A 27,972-nucleotide genomic window follows, 5' to 3' on the forward strand; every position below is an offset into this window, starting at 1 on the left:
TATGGACTTAAAACCCCAAGGGAGGCTACCAGAATCAAGAATAGAAAAAGCATCCATAGGAGAGGAAAAAAGATTAACAGAAATACCAGAGGAATATAGGGACCTTGCTGAAGTCTTCAGTGAGGAGAGGGCGAATGAGCTTCCCCCCCACCGACCCACAGACTGTACCATTGAATTCAAGCCTGGGGCAAAACTCCCGAAGCCCAGATTATACTCCATGAGCCCAAAGGAGAAGGAGGAAATGGAAAGATTTATAAAAAAAAACCTGGAGAGAGGTTTCATTGAGCCAGCCAAGCCTAAAGTGGCTGCCCCGGTCCTTTTTAGAGAGAAGAAGGATGGCTCTTTACGTTTATGCGTGGATTATAGGGCCCTGAATACAATCAGTGAAAGCAACCTATACCCGCTGCCCCTCATGAAAGACATGCTGTCACACCTATCGAAAGGGAAAATTTTTTCTAAACTAGACCTAAGGGAAGCTTACTATCGCGTGAGAATCAAGGAAGGGGACGAATGGAAGACTGCATTTAACTGCCCCATGGGGTGCTATCAATTCAAAGTCTTGCCATTTGGATTACAAGGGGGCCCTGCAGTCTTTATGCAATTAATCAATGACGTTCTAAGGGAGCACCTATTTAAGGGGGTCCTTGTTTACTTGGACGACATTCTTATCTTTACTGAAACAAAAGAAGAACACGTCAAACTTGTCAGAGCGGTTTTAAAGAAGCTGCGAGCCGCTCACCTATATGCCAAACTCTCAAAATGCGAATTCCACCAGGAAAGGATAGACTACCTAGGCTATCGCATATCCCCACAGGGTATTGAAATGGACCCGGAGAAGGTCAAAGCAGTACTAAATTGGGCACCACCCCGCACAAGAAAGCAACTACAAAGTTTCCTGGGCTTTGCAAATTTTTACCGCCAATTCATCCCCTCATTTGCACAGATAGCCTTGCCCCTCACTAACTTACTAAAAACGAAGGGAACATCCTCAGTAAAACCTAGCCAGCCACTAACATGGACAATGGAGTGCCAAGCAGCGTTTGAGAGACTAAAGAGACTTTTTTCTGCCGAACCAGTACTAAGGCACCCAGACATGGACAAGCCCTTCATAATACAGGCAGATGCAAGTGATGTGGCAGTGGGGGCTGTGCTATTACAAGAAAATGATGATACAGTATTGCAACCCTGTGCATATACATCCAAGAAACTCACGGAAACAGAACAGCGCTGGCCCGTATGGGAGAAGGAGGCTTATGGGATACGTTGGGCATTACTCACGTGGCGACAGTTCCTGGAAGGCAACAAAATCCCCTTCCAGGTGTGGACTGATCACAAAAATTTAGAAGCCCTGAAAACTTCCAGGAAACTCAATCCCAAACAAGCCCGCTGGTCCCAGCATTTTCACCAATTCCAATTTAAGCTCAAACATTTACCAGGAAGAAAGAACTTCCTGGCAGATGCACTATCTCGCATGCCTCAATATAACAGCGCACGAACCACAGACTCTAGACCAATAATGGCAGAGTCACAACTGGCAGCACCAGTAACCACAAGAACCCAAGCCAAAATAAAACCACAACTGGACAGCCAAACTGGGATTGAATTCAGAAAAAGTTTGGAAACAGATGAATGGTTCCAGAAAAACAAACATGTGTGCACAATGAGAGACGGGTTGCCTTGGGTAGGGGAAAAGTTATATATACCAACAACTCAAAGACTAACTTTCATGCACCTTTGCCATGACACAAAATCAGCAGGGCATTTTGGATTTGTAAAAACTTTACACTTAATTAAACGGCAATTTTGGTGGCCATCAATAAAAAAGGACATAGAAAGTTATGTTGCCAGCTGCCCAACCTGTGCATCAGCAAAGAGGTTGCAAGGGAAATCGCCAGGGCTATTACAACCAGTGGCAAGTCCCTCAGCCCCCTGGAGGGAAATAGCCATGGATTTTATAGTGGAATTGCCAGAAAGCAATGGGAATACTGTTATCTGGACAGTCACGGACCTATTTTCCAAACAGGTGCACTTTATCCCTTGCCAAAAAATTCCCACTGCAAAGGCCTTAGCAAAACTTTTCATCCAGCACATTTACAGATTGCACGGGGCACCCCAACGCATCATCTCTGATAGGGGAGTGCAATTTACGTCTGCATTTTGGAAGGAATTTTTATCCCTCTTAGGGACCACTCAGGGATTGACATCTAGCCACCACCCTCAAGGAGATGGACAAGCGGAACGCTGCCAGTCGGTACTTGAGCAATATTTGAGATGTTTTTTAAATTTCCAACAGAGTGATTGGACGGACTTACTTCCTTTTGCAGAAGTTGCCTACAATAATGCAGTCCACTCCAGCACAGGCTACACTCCTTTTCAAATAGCCAACGGTCAAAGTTTCAACCCTATGCCAGAGTTAACCCCAAAAGAACCAACGATCCCTTCACTGAAAGAATGGATGGAAAACCTACAAAACACCTGGCCAATAGTCAGAAAATCACTAGATGAAGCTAGGCGGGCATACAAAGCACAAGCCGATAAAAAAAGGGTTGAGCCTACACCATTCATTATAGGAGAAATGGTGTACTTATCTACAAAATACCTAAAGTCCCTACAGCCCTGTAAAAAACTTGGACCAAAATATATAGGACCTTTTCCAATTAAAAGAATCATAAATCCAGTAACAGTAGAATTGGAATTACCCAAAAACCTCAGGCAAATACACCCAATTTTTCATTGCAGCTTGCTGAAAAGAGAGCATCAGTCACATCTACGGCCAAAAATCCCCCCACCACCACCTCCACTCATGGTGGAGGGTGAACAACACTTCGAAATAAAGGAAGTCCTGGATTCTAGGAGATATCATGGGGCAACTCAGTACCTAGTTGCCTGGAAACACCTCCCTGCCTCACAAAATGAGTGGGTCCATAAACGTCATGTCAGAGCCCCGAAGCTATTGAAGAAGTTTCACACAGAGTATCCTAACAAGCCTGACTAAATTTTATACTTGTGTTTTCTTTCAGGTGGATCTCTCTTATTGTTAAGAGGGGCCGGATGTCAGAATCCAATTATATTTCATCTTTAATTATCAAATATAGAAACTCCCAATTCTGCCATCTCTGGATTCTGCCATAAGAGGGAGAGAAGGGGGAGAACAAAGGGGCTTTATGGCCCTCACTTCCTTCAGTACACTTCAAAGGGCTGAATGTTGAATGTGTGTTTATTGTAACCTCGAAGTGTTAGCATACCAAAGGAGAGTATTTGCCTTTCATGTAGTTATCTGAAGTCTCCATCCAGACGGAAGAAAGAAGAAAAGGGGTGGAATTGTGATACTTGAAACTATCACTGGAAGGGGGGTTGATTGGGTGGGACTACTGGGGAACCCCTTAAAACCTTGAATGGAAGAGCTTGAACCCCAAGTCCTGTCTAGCATGCCTGCAACCACTTCTCTTAATAAAGGATTCCTGTTGGAAGAATTATTCCAAGAGTTCTGTCTTCTTAAGATGCAAAGTGGGGTGGGTCCTTACAGTCTCTTTACTGTCATTTCTGGTCAGTCTAAGAGAAATGAGTTGATGCCTTTCTTTCTCTGTAACCCTTTTAATATTTATTCAATAAAACTTTTGTTTTTGGTATTTCAGTACGAGCTAACTGATTTGAGTTAACTGAATCCTAAATAATCTATTGGCTTCCAGATGGCCACTCAGTGACCACAGAATATGTAATTAGGAAAATACTGGCTGGTATTTGTTTGCCTGATTGTTGGTAACTGGTGTTATTGAATTAGGATGGGAATAATAAAATAAAATAACATCTGTGTTTCTGGCTAAATAAATATTTAAGAAACTGAGTTAGAAACCAATTAATAGATTTTTCACCTACATAAAAAACTGAATTATTTTTTTTCTTGGACCAACCACCAATTCTTTTCTCCTCCCTTCTCCTTTAGTATACCATGTAACTTAAGAGTTTATAGCTTTAATGTCTTACTTTGCCAAAGTTTTTTTTAAAAACTATTGCTGTAACAACTACTTCTCATTAAATAAACTTAAAAAAAAATTTAATATGACATTCAGGTTTGCATTCTTCAGGACAATAATTGAATACAAACACATACATCCACAAATCTATTCCTTTTATTCGTGGAAACAGAAAATTGGGTATGTCAGTATGAAAGAATCTTTCCTCTAAAGTACAGTAAGCTCATTATGGGAACAGCTAAAGACAACTTTCAGCAACCAAGTAACAATGCTTTGCAATTATAATACAGTACCTAAACTCTTTATAGTTTCCTCGTCTGCTGCTTGCTTTCCATTCAACTAACAAACAGTATCTCCTTGTTCATATTGTGATTCCCACTCATTTTCCTCTCCCAATTTCAATTCTATTCCAAAAGCCGTGGATAGGAAATCCTTTGGTCTCTCTTTCTCTTCCCCCCTTCCCTTTCTTCAATTACCTCATACATGGGCTGGCAGTTTTTAGTCGAGGCATGCATTTGTTTAAGAAACACACCCAAGTGTGCTGTGCTGTATATGGAAGCAAGTTCAGCTGTTGCTGGTTAGTGCAGCTCAGAATGCAAATGAAAGGAACAGGCACAGCAGCTAGAAAATCTCTCCATCTTTTCTGTTGCAGAAGGAAATTATTTAGATAGATAGGTCATTCATTAAGCTAAAAGTGGAGGATATGTATTTGGATATAAATATAACAAAATAAAATAACATAGAACTGTGCTAGCCAACTTATTAGCACCGGGAGGAGGAAATATACAGAAAAAGCCTCTGAAGTTTTATTTTATTTCAGAAGAAAGAGTCATCAGAAGGTTAGTATTTATATATATATTTGCTATCAATATGCATGCATTAAGGATGAGATTGCTTTCACTAAATACACATAGTTTAGAATTTATTGTACTCCATTGATTTTTATTATAATCCATTATAGAAAGTCATCAGAATACTATTATTATTAGCTGCATCCTGAGGCAATGTGTGGGGAGAGGACCTTCTCTTACACATTCAATCCTCAAATATAATTAGGAAAAAAATACATTGTTATAAAGCTTCCATGGTGAAACAGTTTTTAATGTTTTTGAACTAGTTTAATGCTTTAAAGTACTTTTTTTCCCTAATAAAGGAAAATAAAACTAGCAAGTCAGTAACTCTCAGATTCCCTCGGGCATATCAATTATTAGCATGAACTGTAATTAAAATCTTCATTTAATTTAGTTCTGTTCATGTGCTAATGTAGCACCCCAAATTTTTGATCAAAATCATTCCATTTGTACTTGGAATAAGCATGTATCCACTGTAGTAGATTTAAATATTTTTAAGATTCAATTATCTATTTGTTGCCATAGGAACTCAAAATTGGTAAATTAGCTTGCAAAAGAAAAAACAACCTAATATAATGTACTAATTATCTTGGCTCAAAGTTATAGCCCATGATTGCTGAATACAATAATTCCTGTTGTACCTAATGAAGAACAATACAAATATTGGAGTTTTCTTTGGCACAAAACTAGTTAACAATTACTTTCTATGTTACATCGATATATATTGCTTATACATGCTTAGTTCTGAAAGCATTTTTGCTCTCTTTCAGAGAGTACCATGTGATGTTAGACTAATATATGCAGTGAACAGTTATTCTCCAGTTCTAATTAAAATAGTTTGTTAAGCAAAAAGCAACAAAGTTCAGGATCTTATTAGAACACTTAGCTGTGAAATTTAGGTTTCTGGAATCTATGGTACTCTTCTGCAACCTGGTGCTCTCTGGATTTTTTAAACTGCACCTTTTGTCAGACCCAGCCAACACAGAAAACAGCCAAATTGGAAGGTGGCAAAATATCAGTGGACACTGTTGAAGACTAATATTCATGTATTGTAGTTACCATTATAGGTAAGAACCAAGGCAATAGTATTTCATTTTAACAATGAATGTATCAAAAATAATTTCAGAGCTTTAACCAGAACTTTATCAGTTTTTAACTGAATAAAATACAGTATTAGATTGTTCCTCTGTACAATAAAAAAGTTTTTAATTATTTTGCTAATTATGCAGTTTTTTAAAAATGACATTTTAATAAATCTGATATAATAGTGGAACAAATATTTTAGCAAATAGTTAATATTGGCTTTTTCAAACTATTAGTATTTAGTTGTAATAGATGTTTACCTGCTCATTATGCTTCAGAGACTTGTTCTGTTAATCTGATAGATAAGACAATGTAAGTATTGTGCCCTTCAGAATGGAAAATAGAAAACTTATATTGGCACTTATGTTCTTACTGCTGAATAACTACCATTTAGTAGGAAATAATTCCATGTATTTCAGTAGATTGTAGAACTAGGTTTTCTGAAAATAAGATATACTTGGTAATGAAGACGTATGATTCTGCATATGTAGATATCTATAGAGTTAGGAGCAAAGTATTCTAGAATGTTGATTTAATAAATGCTATTTTGCCTAAATTACCATATTAACCTGTAAATACCTGTAAAAAGTAATGAAACACCACTACAAATTTTTCATGCTGCAAGAATGGTATTCAGTTAAAAATATAATATTCAAGAGAAAGTAAATGAAGTAGCAAGCTATCTTTAGATTTATTGAAATCCAGGTATACAGTATCTCCTTTTCTGACTGATTTTCAGAAAGTGAAATGCAGAAGATAAAATTAAATCAAAGTTCTGATATTAAAGGAAAATATTTATCATTCAGTGAATCAGGTTTTTAAATATAAAATCAATGACTAAAATAGCAGAATTTGACTAAATGGAATGTATAATAAGTTATTTCAACAGAATTAATGCAATATAAGACATTAATATCACTGGGCACTACTATCATTTCATAGTAATTTTCTAGCTACGGTACACATTTTCAATCTACAATTTATTCAGTTCTGTATTATATGATTGTTTTCAAGATAGTCAAGAAATGCTCCATTTTTAATGATATATAAAAGTAATGAGAAATGTGCAAATGAAATCAAATTGAGTGTTTTCATTCATGTAACATCTTATCCATACCTAAGGTTCTTGTATTTCCAAAGAAAATCAAATAACACATGGTTTATGTGCCCAAAGTTGAAATAGGTACTTTAATATGTCTTTCATATTTTTTCATTATCTCGCCATCCTATTTTTTTCTTAGGATCAACTTAAACAGAACAATTGTACTACTGGTATATTAATACATTTTGAACAAATGCCTTTTTTGCCAACTATGTTACTAAGAATGACTAATTGCTTATTGCTTGTTACAATGACATTTTTAAAAAATAGAAAAAAAGTAAAATCAATCCAATAAAGTAATTAAAGATACAAAATAGTTTTGTTATTCTAATCAAAGAGGTGCTGAAACTAACAAAGCATCTGTTTGTGTTACTAAATACAGAATAATGCATGTATATGTAATTGCTTGTTTTGTTTTGTTTTTACATTATGTGTTTTAATTAAGAGTGTCTCTTAATTAAAGAGGAAAAGGATGGAAACCTGAAAAACTATTAAACAGAAATAAAGGATAGAACCTGAAAAACTATTACACAGAAATTTCCTCACAAACAAAAAAGAATGTCAACATATCTGCAAGCAGTAGATTAAAACATTTTTTTAAAAAATTCTGGAAATTTTTATTCACAAATTGAGCAAATTTGCAGGTTTCTCTCAAGATAAAAGACTGCTTATGGAGGGAAAAATCACTTATGTTTAAGGCCATGTGAAAAAAGAGCACATCTTTCTTGGGAAAAACATACAACATTGTTTTGTCCCATATACCGGATACTATATCCAACAAAAATAGCACTGGTTTGATAGCTTCTACTTGCAGAGATATATGGGTTGAAGCCAATGCTGATTTATGCTAAGTAAAAGGAATAAAATGATTACACAAACAAACATTCTTCTGAGTTCCAATGAGAGCACAGCTTAAATCTGTGGTATATATGGTAGCTGAATCACAGAAATTAATTCAAAATATTTCTTATCTAAAAAACATTATTTTGTATAATTTGTCTGGAAGTTGAATATGAGTTTAAAATGTTTCATGCTCAGAGGTAGATTGGATTTTTAATTTCTCAAAGATGAAAATACTCAAATTAAGCTTGGAACAAAAAGTCCATTCTTAAATGACAGATGATGATTCTTTTTTGTTTTTTGTTTTTACTGATTACTAATCTTCATTCACATCTATGGAGTAACAAACTACATTCATTTCAAAAATTTCACCTTGCTACTACTTTAGAAAATAAGAAAGACACAATGGACTCCAGTAAGATATAGAAACAAATATTTATCAATAATTTGGAATATTATATTAAGGTTCCCTTGCAAACAGATGTATATCATTCTTCTTCATATCCAATTATCTTAATCATACAAAACCTGAAGACTAAGAAGACTATATGCATTAACTCACTGCTTTTAATAGCTGACCTTTTCAATGTACAGAAGAATATGTTTGTATGTTATGCCTATGAATTAAATATTTGGGAAAGCAGACTGCAATAAATATGAACATTTGCTCTGCATTTGCAGAAAAATGTACTTTTATTGCTTTTAGTACATTGCTCCATGCAAAAGTAAACTGTCACAAATAATATTCAGCTGTAATAATATATGTTTCTTATTTAGCCATTTATCCCCCTTTCCCAACAATGCAGCCCAAATGTTTAAACCAGGCTCTTCTAAGTAGAATTATTAATTATAATAAGGAGGAAGCAAAGCAGATCAATCTGGCAAGAAAGTTCAAAGATCATTTTACAGCAACAAAAAAGGTTTTTTCCTCTTTATTTTTACAATTAGCCTCACATGAAATGAGGTTTCATGTGAACCTGAAACAATTGTTTCTGAAACAAATATTAAAAATAAATAAATAAAAACCTACAAACAATAAACTACAGCCATAAGATTTGAATTGGGTCAGTGCAGTTGTTTCAGTTGCCTAATGGTGAGTTTTCATACTTGGTTCCAGGAAGCTGCACTATTGATTATTCAATATGAATAAAAATTTCTATTCTCACATGGAGTACATTACAATACTGTAATTCATTCATTTGTAATGAATCTATGGCACAAATCATTCTGCTAAAGTCTGCTAGAAAGAGAAACACATGAAATTTAGGTAGGCAGAGAGTGGATATTACAGACAAAGGTACAATCAGGGCTTTTTTTTCTCATAGAACGCCCAGAATGGAGTTCCGGCACCTTTTTTGGATAGAACCTTGTAGGGTAGGCAAGGCGGGTTGTATGACGTGTGTGAGTTCCGGCACCTTTTTTTTTTTTTTTTTTAGGAAAAAAAGCACTGGGTACAATCATTGACATTAGTGGGCCATTATCGTGGTTCACAATAATGTAAGGAGAAAGCAACAGCCTAGGACAAAAACAAAGAATTACCTAATTTAAATGAATTCAATGCTCCAGGGCAAGTGAATTATATTGCAAGGTATTAAATCCCAGCAAAACTAATTGCAGAACTGCTAACTGCAAAACAGATAGTCCTCGACTTATGATTGGTAGTTTAATGACTACAGACACAACAGGCATAAAACAACACTGTGTCCTCCCCCTAGGAGGTCAGGATCAGAATCAATGGATTGAAATTGCAGTGGAAGTAGGTATACATTAAATATTAAGAGGCGAGGTATTTTAGAAGTGGCTTGCCATCTCTTCCTTCCTAGGGTGGAGACAAAGTGACTAGCCCACGTCAACCAGGTGGATTTGTGCCTAAGGTGGAACTAGAACTCATGTCCCCTGGTTTCTAGTCTAATGCCTTATATCTATGCTATTTAGTTGTAGTATGATTCCAGTATATAGAATAGAAAAGAGGTGGAAGAGACCTTGGAGGTCTTCTAGTCCAGCCCCCTGCTCAAGCAGGAGAACCTATACCATTTCAGATACATGACTGTCCAGTCTCTTCTTAAAAACCTCCAGTGATGGAATGCCCACGATTTCTGAAGGCAAGCTGGTTAATTGTCCTCACTATTAGGAAGTTTCTCCTTAATTCCAGGTTGCTTCTCTCTTTGGTCAGTTTCCAACCATTGTTTCTTGTCTTGCCCTCTCGTGCTTTGGAGAATAGTTTGACACCCTCTTCTTTGTGGCAGCCCCTCAGATACTGGAACACTGCTATCATGTCGCCCGTTTCTTTTCTTTAGACTAGTCTAGAGGTAGGCAACCTTAGCTACCAAGGTCCCTCTCACAGTTGCTGTTTTTGAGCCAGGTTTCGCCTAATATTTATTTAAATCTTTGATTTTTCCTGCCTAAATGTAAAACTTTGCTTTTTTCCACATTAAAACTCATTTTGTTAGATATGGTCCATTATTCAAGTTTGTCAAGATCTTTTTGGATCTTGAGCTTGTCTTCTGGGGTGTTGGCTATTCCTGCCAATTTAGTGTCATCTGCAAATTTGAGGAGTTCCCCTTCTATTCCCTCATCTAAGTCATTAATGAAGATAGTGAAGAGTACTGGGCCTAAGAGGGAGCCTTGTGGTACCCCACTGCTTACTTCTTTCCATGTGGATGTAGTACCATTGAGGACTACTCACTGAGTACGGTTTGTCAGCCAGCTACATATCCATCTGGTGGTGATGTTGTCAATTTCACCTATTTATAGTTTACCAAGCAGTAGATTGTGGTCTACTTTGTCAAATGCCTTACTGAAATCTAAGTAAACTATGTCTGCAACATTTTGCTGGTCTACTAATTTAGTCACTTTATCAAAGAATGAAATAAGATTGGTTTGGCATGATCTGTTTTTGACAAACCTGTGCTGGCTACCAGTTATAACTTTACTTCTAGTTGTTCGCAGATCTGGTTTTTGATTATCTTTTCCAGGATCTTCCTAGTTATTGATGTTAGACTGATTGGTCTGTAGTTTTCTGAGTATGTTTTATTTCTTTTCTTCAAGATGGGAACCACATCAGCCCTTTTTTAATCTTCAGGTACTTCCCCAATGCTCCAGGATTTTTGAAAGATGTGGTGCAATGGTTCTGAGATAACATCTGCCAGCTCCTTTAGAATTCTGGGATGCAATCTGTCAGGTCCTGGTGATATATATTCATCAAGGTCGGATAAGTGTCTCTTACCATTTTCTTATTTTAATTTTTGTTTCTAGTTTGTCTTTTGTAATAGTTTTTTTGGTATGTTGGGCTTTCTTTTTATATGAAGACTGATGCAAAGAATGAGTCAAGCAGCTCTGCTTTCTGCCTGTTATTTCCTTGCTATCTTCTCTCTTTAGTGGACCTACAGTTTCCTTGACTTTTTTCTTGTTATTAATATGCTGAAAGAAACTTTTTTTTTATTATCCCTCTGAGCCTTTGATTTCTTCACTTCGTCTTTGCATGTCCTGGCTGTCTGCTGATAATCAGCCTTAGTTATGTTTCCCTCTTTCCATTTTTTGTACTTGTCCTTTTTGTCTTTCAGTTTGTCTGAGAGATCTTTGTGCAGCCATGCTGGTTTTTTCTTGACTTTCTTGTTTTTCTTTTTCAGTGGTATTATGCTGGACTGGACTTTTATGATAACATTTTTCAGAGTTTCCCATGCTTCTTGAGTTGTTTTCCCATTTAGGATTTTCATCCATGGAATCTTTCCTAGATTCTCTCTGAGTTTGTTAAAATCAGCTCTTTTGAAGTTTAAGACACTGGTTGAATTATTTTCTATTGATATTCTTTTCCATTGATATAGATACCTGCCTTTCACACACTTTCTTTGCTGTGGTTAGCATTACTGATAATATCAGTACAAGAAAATATACTGTGATTGTGCATGTTGTCTATCCCTTTTACAGTATTGTTAAAGCTTGGGGCACCTAAAGGTATGCATGTATTGTGTAAATGTGCATAATACAGCTGTTCCACAAGAACTGATTCTCTCTTGGACTAAAATAACAAGGGCAACAATAAATACTAATATTTAACTCTCTTATCTTTCCTCATGTAAGAGTGACAGATGAGAGCTCTGGCACTGAAAAAAGACCAATACTATCTATAGCAAAAAGGAAGGATGAAATGGAATGAGAGAGAAAGGAATTAGTTATGGCAAAATGGTTTTTTTCCTTGCTAAAATACTAGTTTTATGCTTCAGTATAGGATAATGCCAGGGGTAGGTGATGAGTATATCCTTACAATGGGAAAACAGTTAAAATACTGAATACTAGGAAGAATTTTACATACAGTGATAGAGATGGAACATTTCACTTAATGCTATTTGAAGGCTATTTCAAAGAAAAGCACTTTCACTGGAAAGCAAATCTCCAGTATATCTTAAAAGGAAGCTAAATTATATCTTGAGTAAGTTCAAATGCAAACAAACAATTTTCATTTGGCATTACTTCCCGTACACAGAAAAAACACTTCTAAGAACATAATCTATTTGCAATGAAATGTTATCATTTGAAATGTTCATCTGAAGTAGGCAAAATAATATTTAATACTGTTTGAAACTATTTCTAGAGTAAAAAAACCACAATCATTGTCAGATAAAAATAATTTGAGGAACTTGAACAATTAAGAATAATTTACAGATTACATGACACAATCTAATCTAATTGCAATATGTTTGAGGTTAATAATTTTAACAATGATAAAAATATAATACAATTTTACAAGGTATTTGGGCATTCGTTTTTTAAAATGCACTGCCCTTTAAATACATAATGTAAAATATAAAGGATCAATTCTGAATTACCTATTGTGTTTGTTCATGCCACTCAGAGTTTTAACACTATAATATAACCTCATGGTAATGAGACATAAGTAGGGGGAAGGGATGGAGGAGGGAGCTTATTTATAACCTTTAATACAGGAACTAAACTTATTGTTTACAAGGTTAAATTCTGTCATTAAATAGTAGTGCAAAATGTAAGATGATAAATCAATACAGAGCTCTTAGTTCAAGTTCTATGTTATCCAGTATTAGTAACCGTATGGATTATATCCTGATACCATATTATAGCACTCAACTTATCCAGCTGCTGTGACTTTAATTGATTTCTAATACTAAGATATTAAATGTTTCTGCTTTCTATTCTTCTGCTAATAATTATAACAGAATATATAGCGAATAGGGGAGAACTAAAGCCTGAAGGACTGACAAAACCCTTAATCTTTCTATCATTTTTGACATGGATTTTTATACTGATGCGGTCTTGGCAATGCCTAAAATTGCTCCATTATATCAGCCCATCCTATATGGACAGGTAGGAAAGGCATGTCCTGGACCTTGTCAGTTAAAGAGTTATGACTGTGACTGGCAAAGTCCTGGAAGAAAGCATTTTTTTTGCCATTGCCCCCGCCTTTTCAAATATTCTCCTCTGAGAGGGAAAGCAGGCCCCCACTGTTCAGGCCTTTCAGAAATATCTAAAGACCTGATTCTGCTGTCTTGCATGGGGCTCACAAAGGAGCATGCAAGTGTGGGGCTGGTTAGCATCCCGAAGGTCTTCCCTTTGCCATTTAATTAACTTTTTAATGTTGAATTTTAATTATCCTTGCTTCTTATTTAATTTTTATACATAGTTTTTGTTTTTAGTATTTTATTTCCACCCCATTCAATGTCCCTCTGCAAAGAAGTTGGACAATTTCTAAATTTGATAATAAATAAAATGTATTTTTCTCCATTTAGTTCACTTGAAAATGAAGACAATCCCGTGGATTTTGAGTTTGTTAGTAATGCTATTATCAAACGGGTATTATACAGTAGAGACTAAACTTAAAAAATCCTTTCCTAAACGAAATCCACGTTCTACAGAAGAGGGTAAGGAAGGGAAAAAGTGTGGCTACACATTTATTGTTCCGGAACAAAAAATAACTGGACCAATTTGTGTCAACACTAAAGGCCCAAGTCCAGGAAACAAAAAAGATGAAATTACTAGGATGGATATTGAGAATTTGAAGGAAGTATTATTCAAGCAAAAGCGAGAGATTGACCTCTTGCAGTTAGTGGTGGATGTGGATGGAAATATAGTGAACGAAGTAAAATTGCTGAGAAAAGAGAGTCGTAACATGAATTCACGTGTTACTCAGCTGTATATGCAGCTCTTGCATGAGATAATTCGCAAACGAGACAATTCACTGGAGCTTTCCCAACTGGAAAACAAAATCCTCAATGTTACAACTGAAATGTTGAAGATGGCATCAAGGTACAGAGAGCTTGAAATAAAGTATGCAGCACTAACTGACCTTGTAAATAATCAATCGGTAATCATCACACTTTTGGAAGAACAATGTCTGCGAATATTCTCACGGCAGGATGCACATGGTTCACCACCACTAGTTCCAGTGGTGCCTCATCACATTCCTAATAGCCCACATTACAACCCTATGCTGCTTGGAAGTAATGAAATTCAGAGAGACCCAGGTTATCCTAGAGAGAGAGATGTAAGGCCACCCCCTGATCCAGCTACTTCGCCTACAAAAAGTCCTTTCAAGATTCCACCATTAACTTTAATAAATGAAGGTAAGCCTTTTCTTTTTAATTTGAAAATTTCTGACAAATATCTTTGAAACCTTTGTATTTTTAGCTAATATGCCAAAACTTTTAAAAGCACCACCTATATGAAAACAACATAAGTAGTATTCTGACTGATGAGTCTGACATTTTTAATAATTTTAAGGGAGACTAGGGAAGGCTCCCGTCTCCTTTATTTCCTTAATCTTGTTTAGCAATTTCAAGCAGTTACTATTTGTGCTGCTCTTAGGCAATATTATTAGCAGATCTGGACTGTAAAAATCTGATGACCAATAGATGGCAGCAAGTTTATATATATCATTTTACTGTCATCTAATGGTTCTCTGGATTTTTACCACAGCAGCCCTATCCCAGTTCAGTATTTAAGAGCAGTTCCACAAAAATAGAAGGGTTATGTTTGATATATTTATGTGTGCAGGGAATGCCCCCTTGTGGTTACAAGTTTTTATAACAATTGAATCTTTATTTTGGTATCAGGCTGACATAAAGTAGTAATATAAAAACTATGAAAACAAATACAACATAAAACATATATCTAATACCTGTAGCTAAGGTCAATGTAATGGTAAAAGCTATTAGACTTGTACAAATCAAACCCTTATACTATACCTTCTAGAAAAAATCGAAGTAGATTTTATTTTATGCAATAAGTTAAAGTAGATTTTTGCTTTGTGCAGTTATTAACCTAGTGAGTAGTGGAAGAATAGGATATTGAGGATATATCTAGAAAAGGTTCTGGAGAGGTGAACAAGCATGGTGGCATCAAATGAATACAAATGTTATGGGAAAGGATTTTCCTATACTGGTTGAATTTTGGAAGTATTGTTGGACCATGCCATGTTATCATGCTTTCAATCTATTTTTTTCTACAATAACAAAAACTAAATTTATGTTAAAGTTTAAAGCCACAGATAGAGTAGTTCTTGATGAAAAAAAACCCTGAAATGGTAGCTTAAATCTTATCTAAGTCCTTTACTGCACTATATACAATTTTGCTGACAATTAAATTATGTGTTTCTTGCCTGTTACTTTCTTTCAAAGTGAATGTTATTTGTCACAGCTAGTCACTTCAATAAGAATTGAAAGAAGAATGAACAACTAACTATTCAAAATAAATAGTAGAAGGCAAAACAAAGAATCAAATGAAAACAAAGAATCAAATGAAATGCTAGATCTAAAAAACAAAGGAACACAACTAGTAGTCATTTAAGTCCATGGTGTTCAGATTTATACAGTATAAATTGTTCAGGCATAACTGCCACTTCTATGGGCATAAACCCTACAGAATTTCACCATTCAGAAATTGGGGAGGGGCGTGATGGTTAAGCAATCATACACAAGAGTCATGTTAATGAAAAGTGCACACAATATAGATGTGCTGTCTGAAAACACAAATCCAGTGATTTTGGAGTGAGTAGAGACATGGAAGGATATACTAGGAGACGGAGAACAGTATAGCAGTTATCAGCAATCTCCCACATGGATCAGAGGCACAATACAAATAAAACTGTCTCTGTTTTTTGCCATCTTCTAACTCTCTATGTGTTACTATACAGAGTATGTTATATAATTCACACATCTTTAGGAATGTTAATTAAAACTTTGTAGAAGTGTTTCTTGACAAGCTGATAAAATTATAAAACAGTAAGAGAAGGGTCTGTCTGATATCTGATATAATTATATTTGTTGCTAGAAGAGAGTTTTTAAAAGTAATGTGATTAGAAAACTGCTCAGGAATGATTCTATAAACACTATAAACAGTTTCTTCTTTTCTATAGCACTTAGAAGTCATAACAAAGCTCTAGAGTACTAACAATTTTGTACAATTCAGTTTAAGATCCTTATAGGGTTATAAGGCATATTCAAGAGGAGGCTTGATAATCCTCTGTTGGGGATGGTTTAAATGGAATTTATGCACTGTATGGGAAGCTGGAATCAATAGCGCATATGAATCTCAACTCTAATATTTAATCTAGATTCCTGGAGTAGATCAAATCCTTTGTCTTAGATTTTTTTTTACATCTGAAGCCAAGAATATTAGTACATACAATGCTATGCAATTACTATCTGTTCCTATATTGAGTTTTCTATTAACTCTATAAAAGAATTTTTGTTTTGCTTTGGTGTGTTTCTTTAACTCTGTTTCTCTAACTCTGTTCCACATTATCATAAACTAAAGAACTTTCAAATTCTTCAAATTCTTCCTCTAAATATTCCCTAATACTTTGTCTCCTGAAGAATGTTATTTTAAAGTTGGAAAAGTTTAAAAGTCTAAGTTGCAGGAGTATGTGCCATTTTTAAAATCTTACATCATTTGTGTAATGTTTCAACCCTGCACTCTGGATGCTAAAAGTAAAGGGAGAAGTAAATTATCCTTTAACTTTTTTTTTTTTTTTTTTAAGTTTGTGAGTAGATCTGCCCCTACTCTCAATTCCTCTGAAGAAAGGTTTTCCATCGTACAGGAGACTAAATAGAATGATCTTCAAGTAATTTTTATGAACTGTACATTCCAATTTATTTTTCTATAACTATCCTACTCTTATACATCTAAATCAGTTTATTCCATCAACTATTTGTATTGTATATTTTATTTTGTTCAAAATATTCTGTATATTAGGGGCAGTAGTGCGGACTAAGGCTGGTGTTTCAAATGTATTGTTTGTAACAATTGGAGCACTATATAAGTCCAATATATAAATAGATAATTTTAACTGACATATTAACAAACTACACATTTTGAAAAATCATAATTATGTCACAACTCTTCAAATAATTAGTGTCATAATATTAAGTGCTCTAAAATATACATCACACATTCCATCCATACTCTCAACAAAAGAATGGTTTTACTGTTTTCAAGTTGATTCACCCACAACATTAATTTAACATGTTCACAAGGACCAAACAAGAACTGATGTGTATTGCATACAATTCCCTAATACCCCAATACCTGCCAATTTTTGACAACTGTCATACATGCCAAGTCCAAAATGGCCCATGAAATCAAACTTTCCATTTATTCATACAAAATACAATTAAATTCCTAACCATTGGTACCGCCTGCCCATTCCCCCCAGGCCGCATCCACCCACCCTCTCTAATCCTTCCCCACACCCCTCCTCTTTCTCTCCTTTAGTTATTGAAATCAAACTTTCAATAACTAAAACTTTCATTTGTTCATATAAGAAATAGACTTTATGGCAGGGATTCTTAAGTTGTCAGTTATGATCTCCCAAAATATCTTTTCTTTTTAAGCCTATCACTGTGCATGCTTTCAAAAGTAACTTGTTTTGATTGGGCGAGTTTACTAAGCCTCACCACACAGAGCAAAACTTGGAATAAGTTTTGAGAAATAAGTAAATCCAGAAGTATAAACAGTGCATGCAGCAAGTATTCAGACCCCTCCACTTTTGTCACTTTTGTTGTGCTGCAGCTTGATTTTACAGTTGTTAAAATTCATTTTTTTCTCATTAATCTACACTCAGTACTCCATGATGACAAAGTGAAAACAGAAGTTTAGAAATGACTGTAAATTTATTAAAAAGAACAAAAAACTGAAATATCACATTGGCATTAAGTATCCAGACCCTTCACTCAGTACTTTGTTGAAGCACCTTTGGCAGCAATTGCAGTCTTTTTGGGTATGATGTGACAAGCTTTGCACTCCTGGATTGGGGGATTTTCTGCCATTCTTCCTTTGAGTGCTTATGTTTGAGCACCTATGGAGCTCTTTAAAACGCTCTGTTTCGCTCTTTTTCAAAGCGCTCCATAAGCCAGGAGTCTCCAACCTTTCTGGCTTGGCAGCCTGGAGGGAGAGAAAGGGGCAGGCACCTTACACACGCATGAGCAAATGTGAATGTGGCCATATGTGCACACAAACAGACCATGAGCATATGCACCATGCAAACAGGGATGTGAGCATGTGTGTGAGGCTGTCAGCTATGGTGAGGCTTGCGGCTCGTGGACATGCTACCACTGGTGTGAGGATCATGCCACGGCTTGCAGTGATTCCGCCACCCGGCGCGAGGCTTGCACTGCCGCTCCGGTGCGAAACTTGCACTGCAGCCCACCTTCTACTTGCTGCCGCCACCCATGCAAGTTTGTGGCAATGCCTCCGCCTGCGTGTGGTGCGCCACTGCCAACCTGCTGCTCGCAGTGCTGCCACTGTCCACGCAAAGTTCATGGCAATACCGCCACCAGTGCGATACTAGTGGCGCTGCTGCTGCCTATGCAATATTCACGGCAACGGTGGCATGAGGGGGGTGAGCACCTGCACATGTGCACTGCCCAGCTACTCAGCCCAGCTGCGGCCCATAGGTTGGGGACCTCTGCCACAGATGCTCAAATACTTTACCCGGACAGAGACCTTGGGGAAGCTGCAAGCTCCGTCTGGCTGCAAATGGGGCATTTTGAAATGGAACATTTCAAAGTGCCCCTTTACCAGCCAAAGGGAGCTTCCAGCCTCCCCAAGGGCTCCATCTGGATAAAAGGTGTTCTGGCAGTGGCGGAAAGGAGTTGGGGGAGGGAGCAGGAGACAAGCATCCCAAACACTTTTCATCCTGAAAGTCAGCGTTTCTGGGGTCCGTGATCTTGCAAAAGTTCAGGCACCCGTTCTCTGCAAAAGAGGATTGGTGCCTGAACTCGCACGTTATTACAGCACCCAGGAGTTTCCGTTGACTCCCCTGTCCCTCAAAGCAGCAGTGAGGAGAAATGGCAGCAGAGAGGATTTTTGCAAGGGAAGTGAATCCGGCACTGCAGAATGGGAGGAGGAAGCAGTTGTGGGGAGCAAGGGGAGGACTAAGGTGAATGTTGCAGAGCCTCTGCAGTCATTCATAAGAGTGAACAACTGCTGTGATGCTGCAACATTCGGAATTCTGGGAGTTGCTCATAAACACTTGGGGGCGCTTACTGTGTAACTTTGAACAAGTGCTAAGTGAACACTCGTAACTCAGTAATTACCTGTAAATTTACAGGCATTTCTAAACTTCTGTTTATGGAGTACTGAGTGTAGATTAATGAGAAAAAAATGAATTTCAAGAACTGTAGAATCAGGCTGCAGCATAACAAAAGTGAAGGGAGTCTGAATACTTTCTGAATGCACTGTATCTGAAATAAAAAATGAGCAGAATCCCTCCCATCTGTCTGAAACAGATGCACAATCCTAATGTAAAGCAGTTATTTTGAGATATCCAAGGTAATAAATAATGATTTAATCTTGAATATATATTTATTATTTACAATAATAAATGTAGTAGAATGAGTATAATACAGATATAATTATATTAATTTATTAAGCTTGAAACATTGTATGTAAATTGATCATTTTAAAAACACATTTAATTAATTTAATTTAATTAATATAGTTATTTCACCTAAATTCTTCTGAATGACTATATCTTAGTAGCAATGTCAATATTAGTAATGCTCAAGAAGTTTGAAAATGCTAATTATAAAAGTTATCAAGGAACAGTGTGAAAAAAGGAAACAATGTCTATTACTAAAGAAAACATAATGGTATTTAATAATGTCTTTTTTATACATATCAGTATACTAATACAAAACAATGAATATTTTTTAAATGCTAATTTTTTTTTCAAAAGGCCCATTCAAAGACTGTCATCAGGCCAAACAAACTGGCTATTCTAGCAGTGGGATTTATATGATCAAGACCGAAAACAGTCATGGACCAGTGCAGTTATGGTGTGACAACAGCCTTGATCCTGGAGGCTGGACAGTTATTCAAAAAAGAACAGATGGTTCTGTGAACTTCTTCACAAACTGGGACAATTATAAGGTAATCATAAAAAAATATCCAGGGGGCAATTTACAATGCACTGTTACTATAAACTTTCCTCATTCTGTTACCTTCTCCATTTGCTGGATTACAACTTTCCTGTCAATGACCACAATTCGTGAAATTCCAATATAGTTGCAAAGCACCAGGAACTAGAAACTAGCATATATGTAAAAAAAAAAAAAAATGTTACCGATTTTGAAGAATGAGATTAATTTAAGTGAATGGCAGAAAGGCCTTAATAAATTTATTTGGGCAGGGAAAAAGCCAAGGGTTAAGTTTAAAATTATGCAAGACTTCCGCAAGAGGGGTGGGCTCAAGGTACCGAATTTGAAACTATATTATGATGCGGTGGTTTTAACACTAATCAGTGATTGGGTAAATTTGACAAATCCTGAGATACTTTATCTCGAGGGATGGGATTTACTTTTTGGGTGGCATGCCTATTTAATATTTAACAAAAAGATGGATTGGGTTTTTAAATCTCATATTTTAAGAATTTCTTTACTTAGGACTTGGAGAAAATATTATAAAAGTGATTTTAAAGTACCATTATGGGCTATACCTTGGCATGCGATAGAAGGAATAAAAAGAGGTGCTAAAATGGACATGGTGTCTTATAGACATTTACTTAGGTGGGATGGACAAAACTGGCAGTTAAAATCACGGGAAGAGTTAGCACAAGAAAATATTATTTACTCTTGGTTCCAATATAGGCAATTAGCAGATAGATGGAAGGTGGATTGCAAGGTGGGCCTTCTTAGAGAAGATGAAAACTTTATTAAGCAAGTGAAGGATCAAAGACAAGCCCACATTAAGAGAATTTATGGGGTTCTAGTTGAATTGGACTCAGAAACGGAACTAATTAAAGATTGTATGATTAGATGGGCGCAGAATTTTGGTGAGCCAGTTCCATTGGACACCTGGGAAACTATTTGGGTGAGAAATGTCAAATTTACACAAGCACAGAATTTAAGGGAGAATTTCTATAAAATGTTTTATAGATGGCACCTTGATCCACAAAAAATGTCTTTTATGTACCCTGACCTACAACCCAAATGTTGGAGATGTGGGTGTATGGATGCTACTTATTATCATATTTGGTGGTCGTGTAGAGAGATAAAAGCATTTTGGATTAAGATATGGTGGAATATCCAGAGAATTTTTAAAAGGAGGGTAAAATTTACTCCGCAATTATTTTTGTTGGGTGTAGTTATTGATTGTGATACAAAGGAGGTTATATTGATGTTAAATTTGATTACAGCCGCGAGGCTGTTAGTTGGACAATATTGGAAGAAGGAATCTTTGCCTACATTGCAGGAATGGTTTCTTAAAGTGTCTTATTTGGCGGAAATGGCAAAGATTTCGGCTTTCTTAAAGCAACAAACGCAAGAGAAATTTCTTGCTGTTTGGGATAAATGGATAAAATTTATACAGTTTAAAATGGATATTAAAAAATATTATATAGCTTTTTCTTAATTTTTATTTTTATATATATACATATATATTTTAAAATATAATTTTTCTGATTGTTTTTTAATTAAGCCTATATTCTGCTCTGGGAAGCTCGGGGGGGGGAGAAGGGGGGGTGTTTGGGGGAGGTTGGGGAAGGGAGGGTTTGTTGTGTAATGTTTAGTTTTTTCTTTGTTTATGTTTTTTGTCTTTGTATTGTTTTGTTTTTTTCCCTTTTTTTTGTAAAATTTATAAAACTTTTAATAAAAAAAAATATAGCCCTTCATAGAAAAAAAAAAGAAGAAAAAAAAAGAAAAAAAAAGAAAAAAAAATCTACAAAGCATTATTTAAAGGTACGCCCACATAGGATATTTTTTTGTTTGGGTTCAGCATCTGCATGAAAAGCATCAAAGATGTGGTGCTTCATATAACGTACAAATCACTACTGTATAATCTATTCTTACTTCACCTTCCTGCTAGCTTTATGAAAATCAGTACTGTGATTTTTTGAGTAGTGTCCTACCTTATGGTTTTGTTAAGGACAATTATTGTAAATTTCATAAAATAAAGAGTTGGATTTATTTCAGATCACAATCTTGAACAGAATGATCTGGGAAAATATGCACAGGATTATGTTGTTAACTGGGCATAAGAGTTTTAAATTATCATTAACAAATTGTGCTTTTATTTCACAACTCTTCTTTGTCTACAAGTAATTGTTTAAATGACATTGTGAAAAAGTTGCAATGAGGTGTTGCCCCTTCTCCCTAGAATGGCAAAAATATTCTTCTAAGAAGGACTTTGTCAAAAAATAATGTACAAAATGTTTATACACGTCAGTCATGGGAGAACCAGGGGCAAGTTATGTAGATGCTACAACGAGATAAACAATTTATTTGAAGCATAGCATGCTAAGAGATGCCCTTAGGAAGTGGACTGGCTGCAAGGAAAAAAGTTCAAAGCAAAAACACTGATTGGATCATCTTTCATATTCAAATTTATTTTCATTAATTAATAATTTTATCACTATAAACTTATTTCCCATTCATAAATCCAACACAATGAATTTCCTTCATGCATGACTTCCCAAAACTTAATTACAAAAATTATGTATTCTGTTTAATATAAAGAATTTCCCACTCATTACCTGATTTTAATTTATTTTAATCTATTTATTAAAATGATTTTAATCAAATCATTTTTTCATGACTGATATAATACAAATATTTTTACTAGTACAGTACTAATTCCAACAATACTAAGAATTCTCCCTCAACCAGTATGGACAGGCTATAGTTTCTCACTACCAGTGGTTACTCAGTAAATGCATAACAGTGAATCAGCTTGCTTTTAGATCTTAGGGTATCTGTTAGTAAATTGGGAGCAAGCTGCTTCATTGCCAGAATCCAGTGGCAAACAAAATTCTAGAAACCACACTTAAGTCTCATACTTGCATGTAATCTGAATCAAATGATGGAGGGAAGATGATAATGTATCTATCTGTGAACATTCTACAAATCAGTATTTATGGTCAAAGATGAATTAATTATTGGATTTTTTCCAATACTTTCAGAACATCAAAGGTATATCCATAATACATTGATTATATATGAAAACCTTCTATGTGAGAAATGGAAGACAATTTAATCAACATTCTGCTTTGTTTACAGAAAGGGTTTGGAAATGTTGCTGGAGAATACTGGCTGGGACTGGAAAACATTTACTTGCTCTCCAATCAGGATGATTACAGACTTCTGATTGAATTAGAAGACTGGAGTAATAAGAAAGTCTATGCAGAATACAGCAGTTTTCGACTGGAGCCAGAGAGTGAATATTATCGACTACGTTTAGGCACTTATCAAGGGAATGCTGGTGATTCCATGATATGGCACAATGGGAAACAGTTTACAACATTGGACAGAGACAGAGATATGCACACAGGTAAGAATTAGTACTATTTAGATCTATGTACTTCTTATTCTGGCTGAGCTGAGAAAATAATTTGATAAAACATTAGGAAGATAGAGGATTCTGCAAAATAGTACTGTTTAACATAAAAACATCTTCAATTAGAATGATCCATAGACATGTACAAGTGTTGTATACTTTTGGCAATGACAAAACCATATGCTTAAAGTTAGGATTTACATTGAACAAGGTAAATATTGGGTGGAAAGGCTTTTTTCTCATAGGAAAGTATCTGTTCTATGTGAAAAAGGCAAAAGATTTAGAATGATCTGTAGAGAAACTAGAGTATTGGATCTTAAAAAAAAATCTGGGTAGGTTGTGTGATTTCTACTTAATGTTATTTCTTTCAGACAAAGATTCAAAAGTATCTTCCAAATCACAATTTATTCTATTATTTTCTATTTTTATCTAATATTTGTTCTCTAAAAAGAGGACAAAATAGCTTATAGAGACTGATAGAACAAATACGTGTATTTCTTTAGGATCATTCCTTTCTTTTCTCAAAATATAATTACCAGATATAATATAAATTCCTCCCTATTCAAAAATTACAATAAGCTTCCATAAAATAAATAGAACGTAGGAATCATTATCCCTTAGTACCTATATAATGCATTGGAAAATTCTATTTCAGCACATTCACTAGCTCCTTAGTTCCATTCCATTTCTTGTTTGTGCTATCTCACTAAGCTATTTGGATTTTTTTCTCTTGCTACTTCTTTTCATTTTAATGGCTCATTCTCCTTCCCTCTATGCTAAATACTATCAGGAGAATGATATAGGAGACAAATATTTGGAGAGGGAATTACTTGAAGGTTTGTTGTAATTGTTTTCCTCATTAAGATAGAAATTTCATCAGAACCAACAGGTCTTCATTAAAATGAGGATTTTAGAAGTACAGTTGGATGATTCAATAATACCATCCTTCTCTAAAATAGTAACAATAGTGTCCATCTGTTCACAGGCTGACTTGTACTAAGTAAATTACAATGAATATGTTTTGTGATGTGATTGATGTGAAATGTATCTCAATGTTTTGCTTCTCTCTGCAGGAAATTGTGCTCACTTTCATAAAGGAGGTTGGTGGTACAATGCTTGTGCTCATTCTAATCTCAATGGAGTATGGTATAGAGGAGGACACTACAGAAGCAAACACCAGGATGGGATTTTTTGGGCCGAATACAGAGGAGGTTCATATTCATTGAAAGCAGTTCAGATGATGATTAGACCTATTGATTGAGACTACCAAAACGTTTTTAAAAAAATTAATACCAGAGTTTGAAGCAGATGTCATTTTTCAAGATCTTCTTTGGAGAACTCTACCAAGTATTCTTTTAAATCCTCGCTATATTATATATGTTAATTTTTATACATTTTAATTATAGAGCAAAACTGAAGGCTGCATTTAAAATAATTCTCTGTTCATATAAGATATGAATATTAACTGCAGCTATTAAACTTACCAGTTTTTCAAGATCAGGAGGAAAAATTAATAGATATAAAATAACAGAATTTTAAAGTTCAAGTATGAAACATTTTTTTAATGTGTTAAACAGTCAAATCAATTCATTCTCATATGATTAAAACTATTTCAGTTTTTATTTCAGAGACCTGAATATTAGGGAAAAAAATTCTTTAGAGATCCTTATACACAATGAGACAAAAGAATTGGAGAGAAACTCTAGTTTTGCAAATGTATTTTGCATCAAATAAAGTACTATCATTTCATTATTGCAACAGTTACTAGATAGCTCTCGAGTTACAATGGCAATTGGTTCAGGAATTTCCATCACTAAGCGATGTGATAATAAAATATGATGTCATATGACATTGTTTAGAATGGCAATTCCTGCAGTTCCTGCTGCCATCATTAAGTGAGGATCATGGGTCCTTAAGCGAGAGCTCCTTGTAACTTCCTGCTGGCTTACAACAACCAAAGTTAGTGGGATGTGCTATTAGCTACAATTCAGTGTCTGACTTTGAATCTGATGATGTTGCTCCAGCTTCAGAACTGTCAGACTCAGGAATCAGTAAGTAAGAATTCAATTATGGCCTCTCAGTCACAGGTATCTCCTATTCCCAAGTCCCAGATCTAGGCTCAAACAGAAGTGAGCAAAGCAACATTCCTCTACATGGCTTCTAATAAAATAAAGGGCAAAGCAAGAGTAACTACAGTCAGTGGGTTGCAGACACATTTGATTAGTTCCTGAGCGTTCAAGCCCTTGTTGGAAACAACCATTTGGCTATCCAGCTCTTGAATCATGAGTCTGCTTCTTGCTTGTGACTCTTGACCTTTGGACTGGCTGACTGCCCAATTTGGCATCCTGGATATTTTGGAACATCTCTGGACTATGCTGTTGTTTCTTTGACTGTATCTGGCTCCCTTCAGGCAAGCATTCTTTACTGGGCATTTGAATTTCATTCCTGTCTGCTCTTATCTGCCTAAACTGCAGTAAAAATTCCTGCTTCTACAGTACTTTGCTTTTGTCTGTGTGTCAGCATCTTAAAAAAGAACAGGAAGCTGACCGGAAGTTGCAAGCTCCAGGCAGCTTGCAAGCAGATAGGTGGTAAGAAACTGCTGCTGGATGGAAGGAGGTGTGTGAGTGGTGAGAGAGGCATGGTGCAAGTGTGGGGAGACTTGGGATGGCTGCTGCTGGGTGGAAGAGAGTGCATGAATGGGATCCACAGCAAGAGTGGGACACGGCTTAGGGTAGCTGTTGCTGCAAGGGAGAAGGATGTGTAAGTGTTAGGGACACACCATGTGAGTGCTAAGGGTCCCAGGGATGGTGTGAGAGAGTGCAAGTAGCTGGTGAGGTGCAAATCCACAGAGGCTGGGAGACAGTGCATCAGTGAGGCTTACCCAAAAGTTGTAACTTTCTCTGCCAACTTCCCTATTGACTTAACTTGTGGGAAGCAGGCAGGGAAGGTTGCAAATCAAGTTCATGTAACCGCAGGGTGCTGCAACTTAACCTTGTTAAGAGCCAACTGGATCCCCTAAATTACGATCCCATGATCAGTGAGATGCTGGGATGTCCAGAAATTCAAGGACTGGTTGTAACCATCATTTGTTTAGTGCTATAATAACTTTGAATAGTCGCTAAACAAGTGGTCATTAATTGTGGACTACCTGTATTTTACAGCACAATTTTCTTAGGACATGGGAATCCTACTTACTCTGGATCAGAAATCACATATTATTTTGAAAGTCAAATCCAAAATTAGTAGCATTGCTACAACACTGTACATTAGACTAATGTTATTAATCCTATATTACAAACTGGAGTTAAGACTTAAGAAACAAAGTTGTGTACTTATTAAAGAATGAACTGTTTCAGGAGTTACAAACAACTTAATTTATGCTTTTAATAAAGTTCAGTGTACTAGACATGTTCTGTGAAATAAATTGATTTCAACAGTATTTAATGACTGAGTAATGTATTTAAAATATGTTAGAGTTAGAATTAAAGTATATACAGATATCATCTATTAGTTTAAAAATATTCAGAATATTTCAGTACTATGTTCCAGGAGATGGGGGAATACCTGTAAAATAGTATTTCCAATCTCCTAAAGCTTCTATTTAATTCAGCACATCACACAGCCATGACTATATGCTATCTCTTACTGCAAAATATAGTTTTTGTAAAAAAATAAATGACTCAACCCTCCCAAATATTAAATACCATTTATAATGCTAAGATTGATTATATATCTTTTATATTCATTTCAGTGTATAGATAGTTTTCCCACAACCACAACTGGAACCAGAATTCTGGTCATAAGTTGTTGTGGTTGGTAAGTTGAGACACGATGTGACCAGACTCAATTTTACAACTGTTTAATGATAGTTGTAAGTTACAGCAGTTATAAACTGAATCATATATTGCTAAGCAAATCCATTCTTCCAAATGGGCATTTTTTGCCAGGAAGTGCAAAAAAAAGTTGTAAGTTGTGGTCATGTAACTGCAGGACACTGCAACTAATCATAAATGCAAGCTAGTTGCCAAGTGCTCAGAGTGTGGAGGAGGGGGGCAGCAGTCATAAGTTTGAGGATGGGTTGAAAGCAGCTTTTAAAAAAGTTCATTGATCAAATGATGGTTGAACAGCTGGTTGTAAGTCGAGGATTACCTTTATAGAAACTTCCACTGCACAGCTACTTCCTGACGCTCTGATTATTATTTAATAATATACTAACCAGTGTTTCATGGTGGCTTTCAATACAATAAAAACACAAACAAAAAAACAACTAAATTTGACTAGAGTTAAATAGTAGCAACTGTGAGAGAGATCTCTGAGTCCTAGT

General features: G+C 35.7%; 2 protein-coding genes across 5 annotated transcripts in view; one reads left to right on the top strand and one right to left on the bottom strand.

The window, feature by feature from the left end:
- RALGPS2 (Ral GEF with PH domain and SH3 binding motif 2) overlaps positions 1-27,972 on the bottom strand; it is a 122,502-nt gene that overhangs the window by 39,519 nt on the left and 55,011 nt on the right. The gene's annotated exons all lie outside the window — the stretch shown is intronic.
- On the top strand, positions 3,424-27,925 carry ANGPTL1 (angiopoietin like 1). The gene is made up of 5 exons (XM_039337189.1): positions 3,424-4,813; positions 13,610-14,443; positions 20,056-20,249; positions 23,372-23,642; positions 24,722-27,925. The coding sequence occupies exons 2-5, from the start codon at positions 13,621-13,623 to the stop codon at positions 24,907-24,909; spliced, it is 1,476 nt and encodes a 491-aa protein (XP_039193123.1). The 5' UTR covers positions 3,424-4,813; positions 13,610-13,620; the 3' UTR covers positions 24,910-27,925.

Source organism: Crotalus tigris, unplaced genomic scaffold (genome assembly GCF_016545835.1).
Source record: "Crotalus tigris isolate CLP2741 ecotype Arizona unplaced genomic scaffold, ASM1654583v1 scf7180000017668.6805642782:7212621, whole genome shotgun sequence".
Classification (NCBI taxonomy): domain Eukaryota; kingdom Metazoa; phylum Chordata; class Lepidosauria; order Squamata; family Viperidae; genus Crotalus; species Crotalus tigris.

Excerpts from the sequence above, each read along its gene's own strand:
- ANGPTL1 (XM_039337189.1), top strand. The coding sequence starts at position 13,621 with ATGAAGACAATCCCGTGGATTTTGAGTTTGTTAGTAATGCTATTATCA. Across the intron at positions 14,444-20,055 it reads ATTAACTTTAATAAATGAAG|GCCCATTCAAAGACTGTCAT; the intron begins GTAAGCCTTTTC and ends TTTTTTCAAAAG. Across the intron at positions 20,250-23,371 it reads CAAACTGGGACAATTATAAG|AAAGGGTTTGGAAATGTTGC; the intron begins GTAATCATAAAA and ends CTTTGTTTACAG.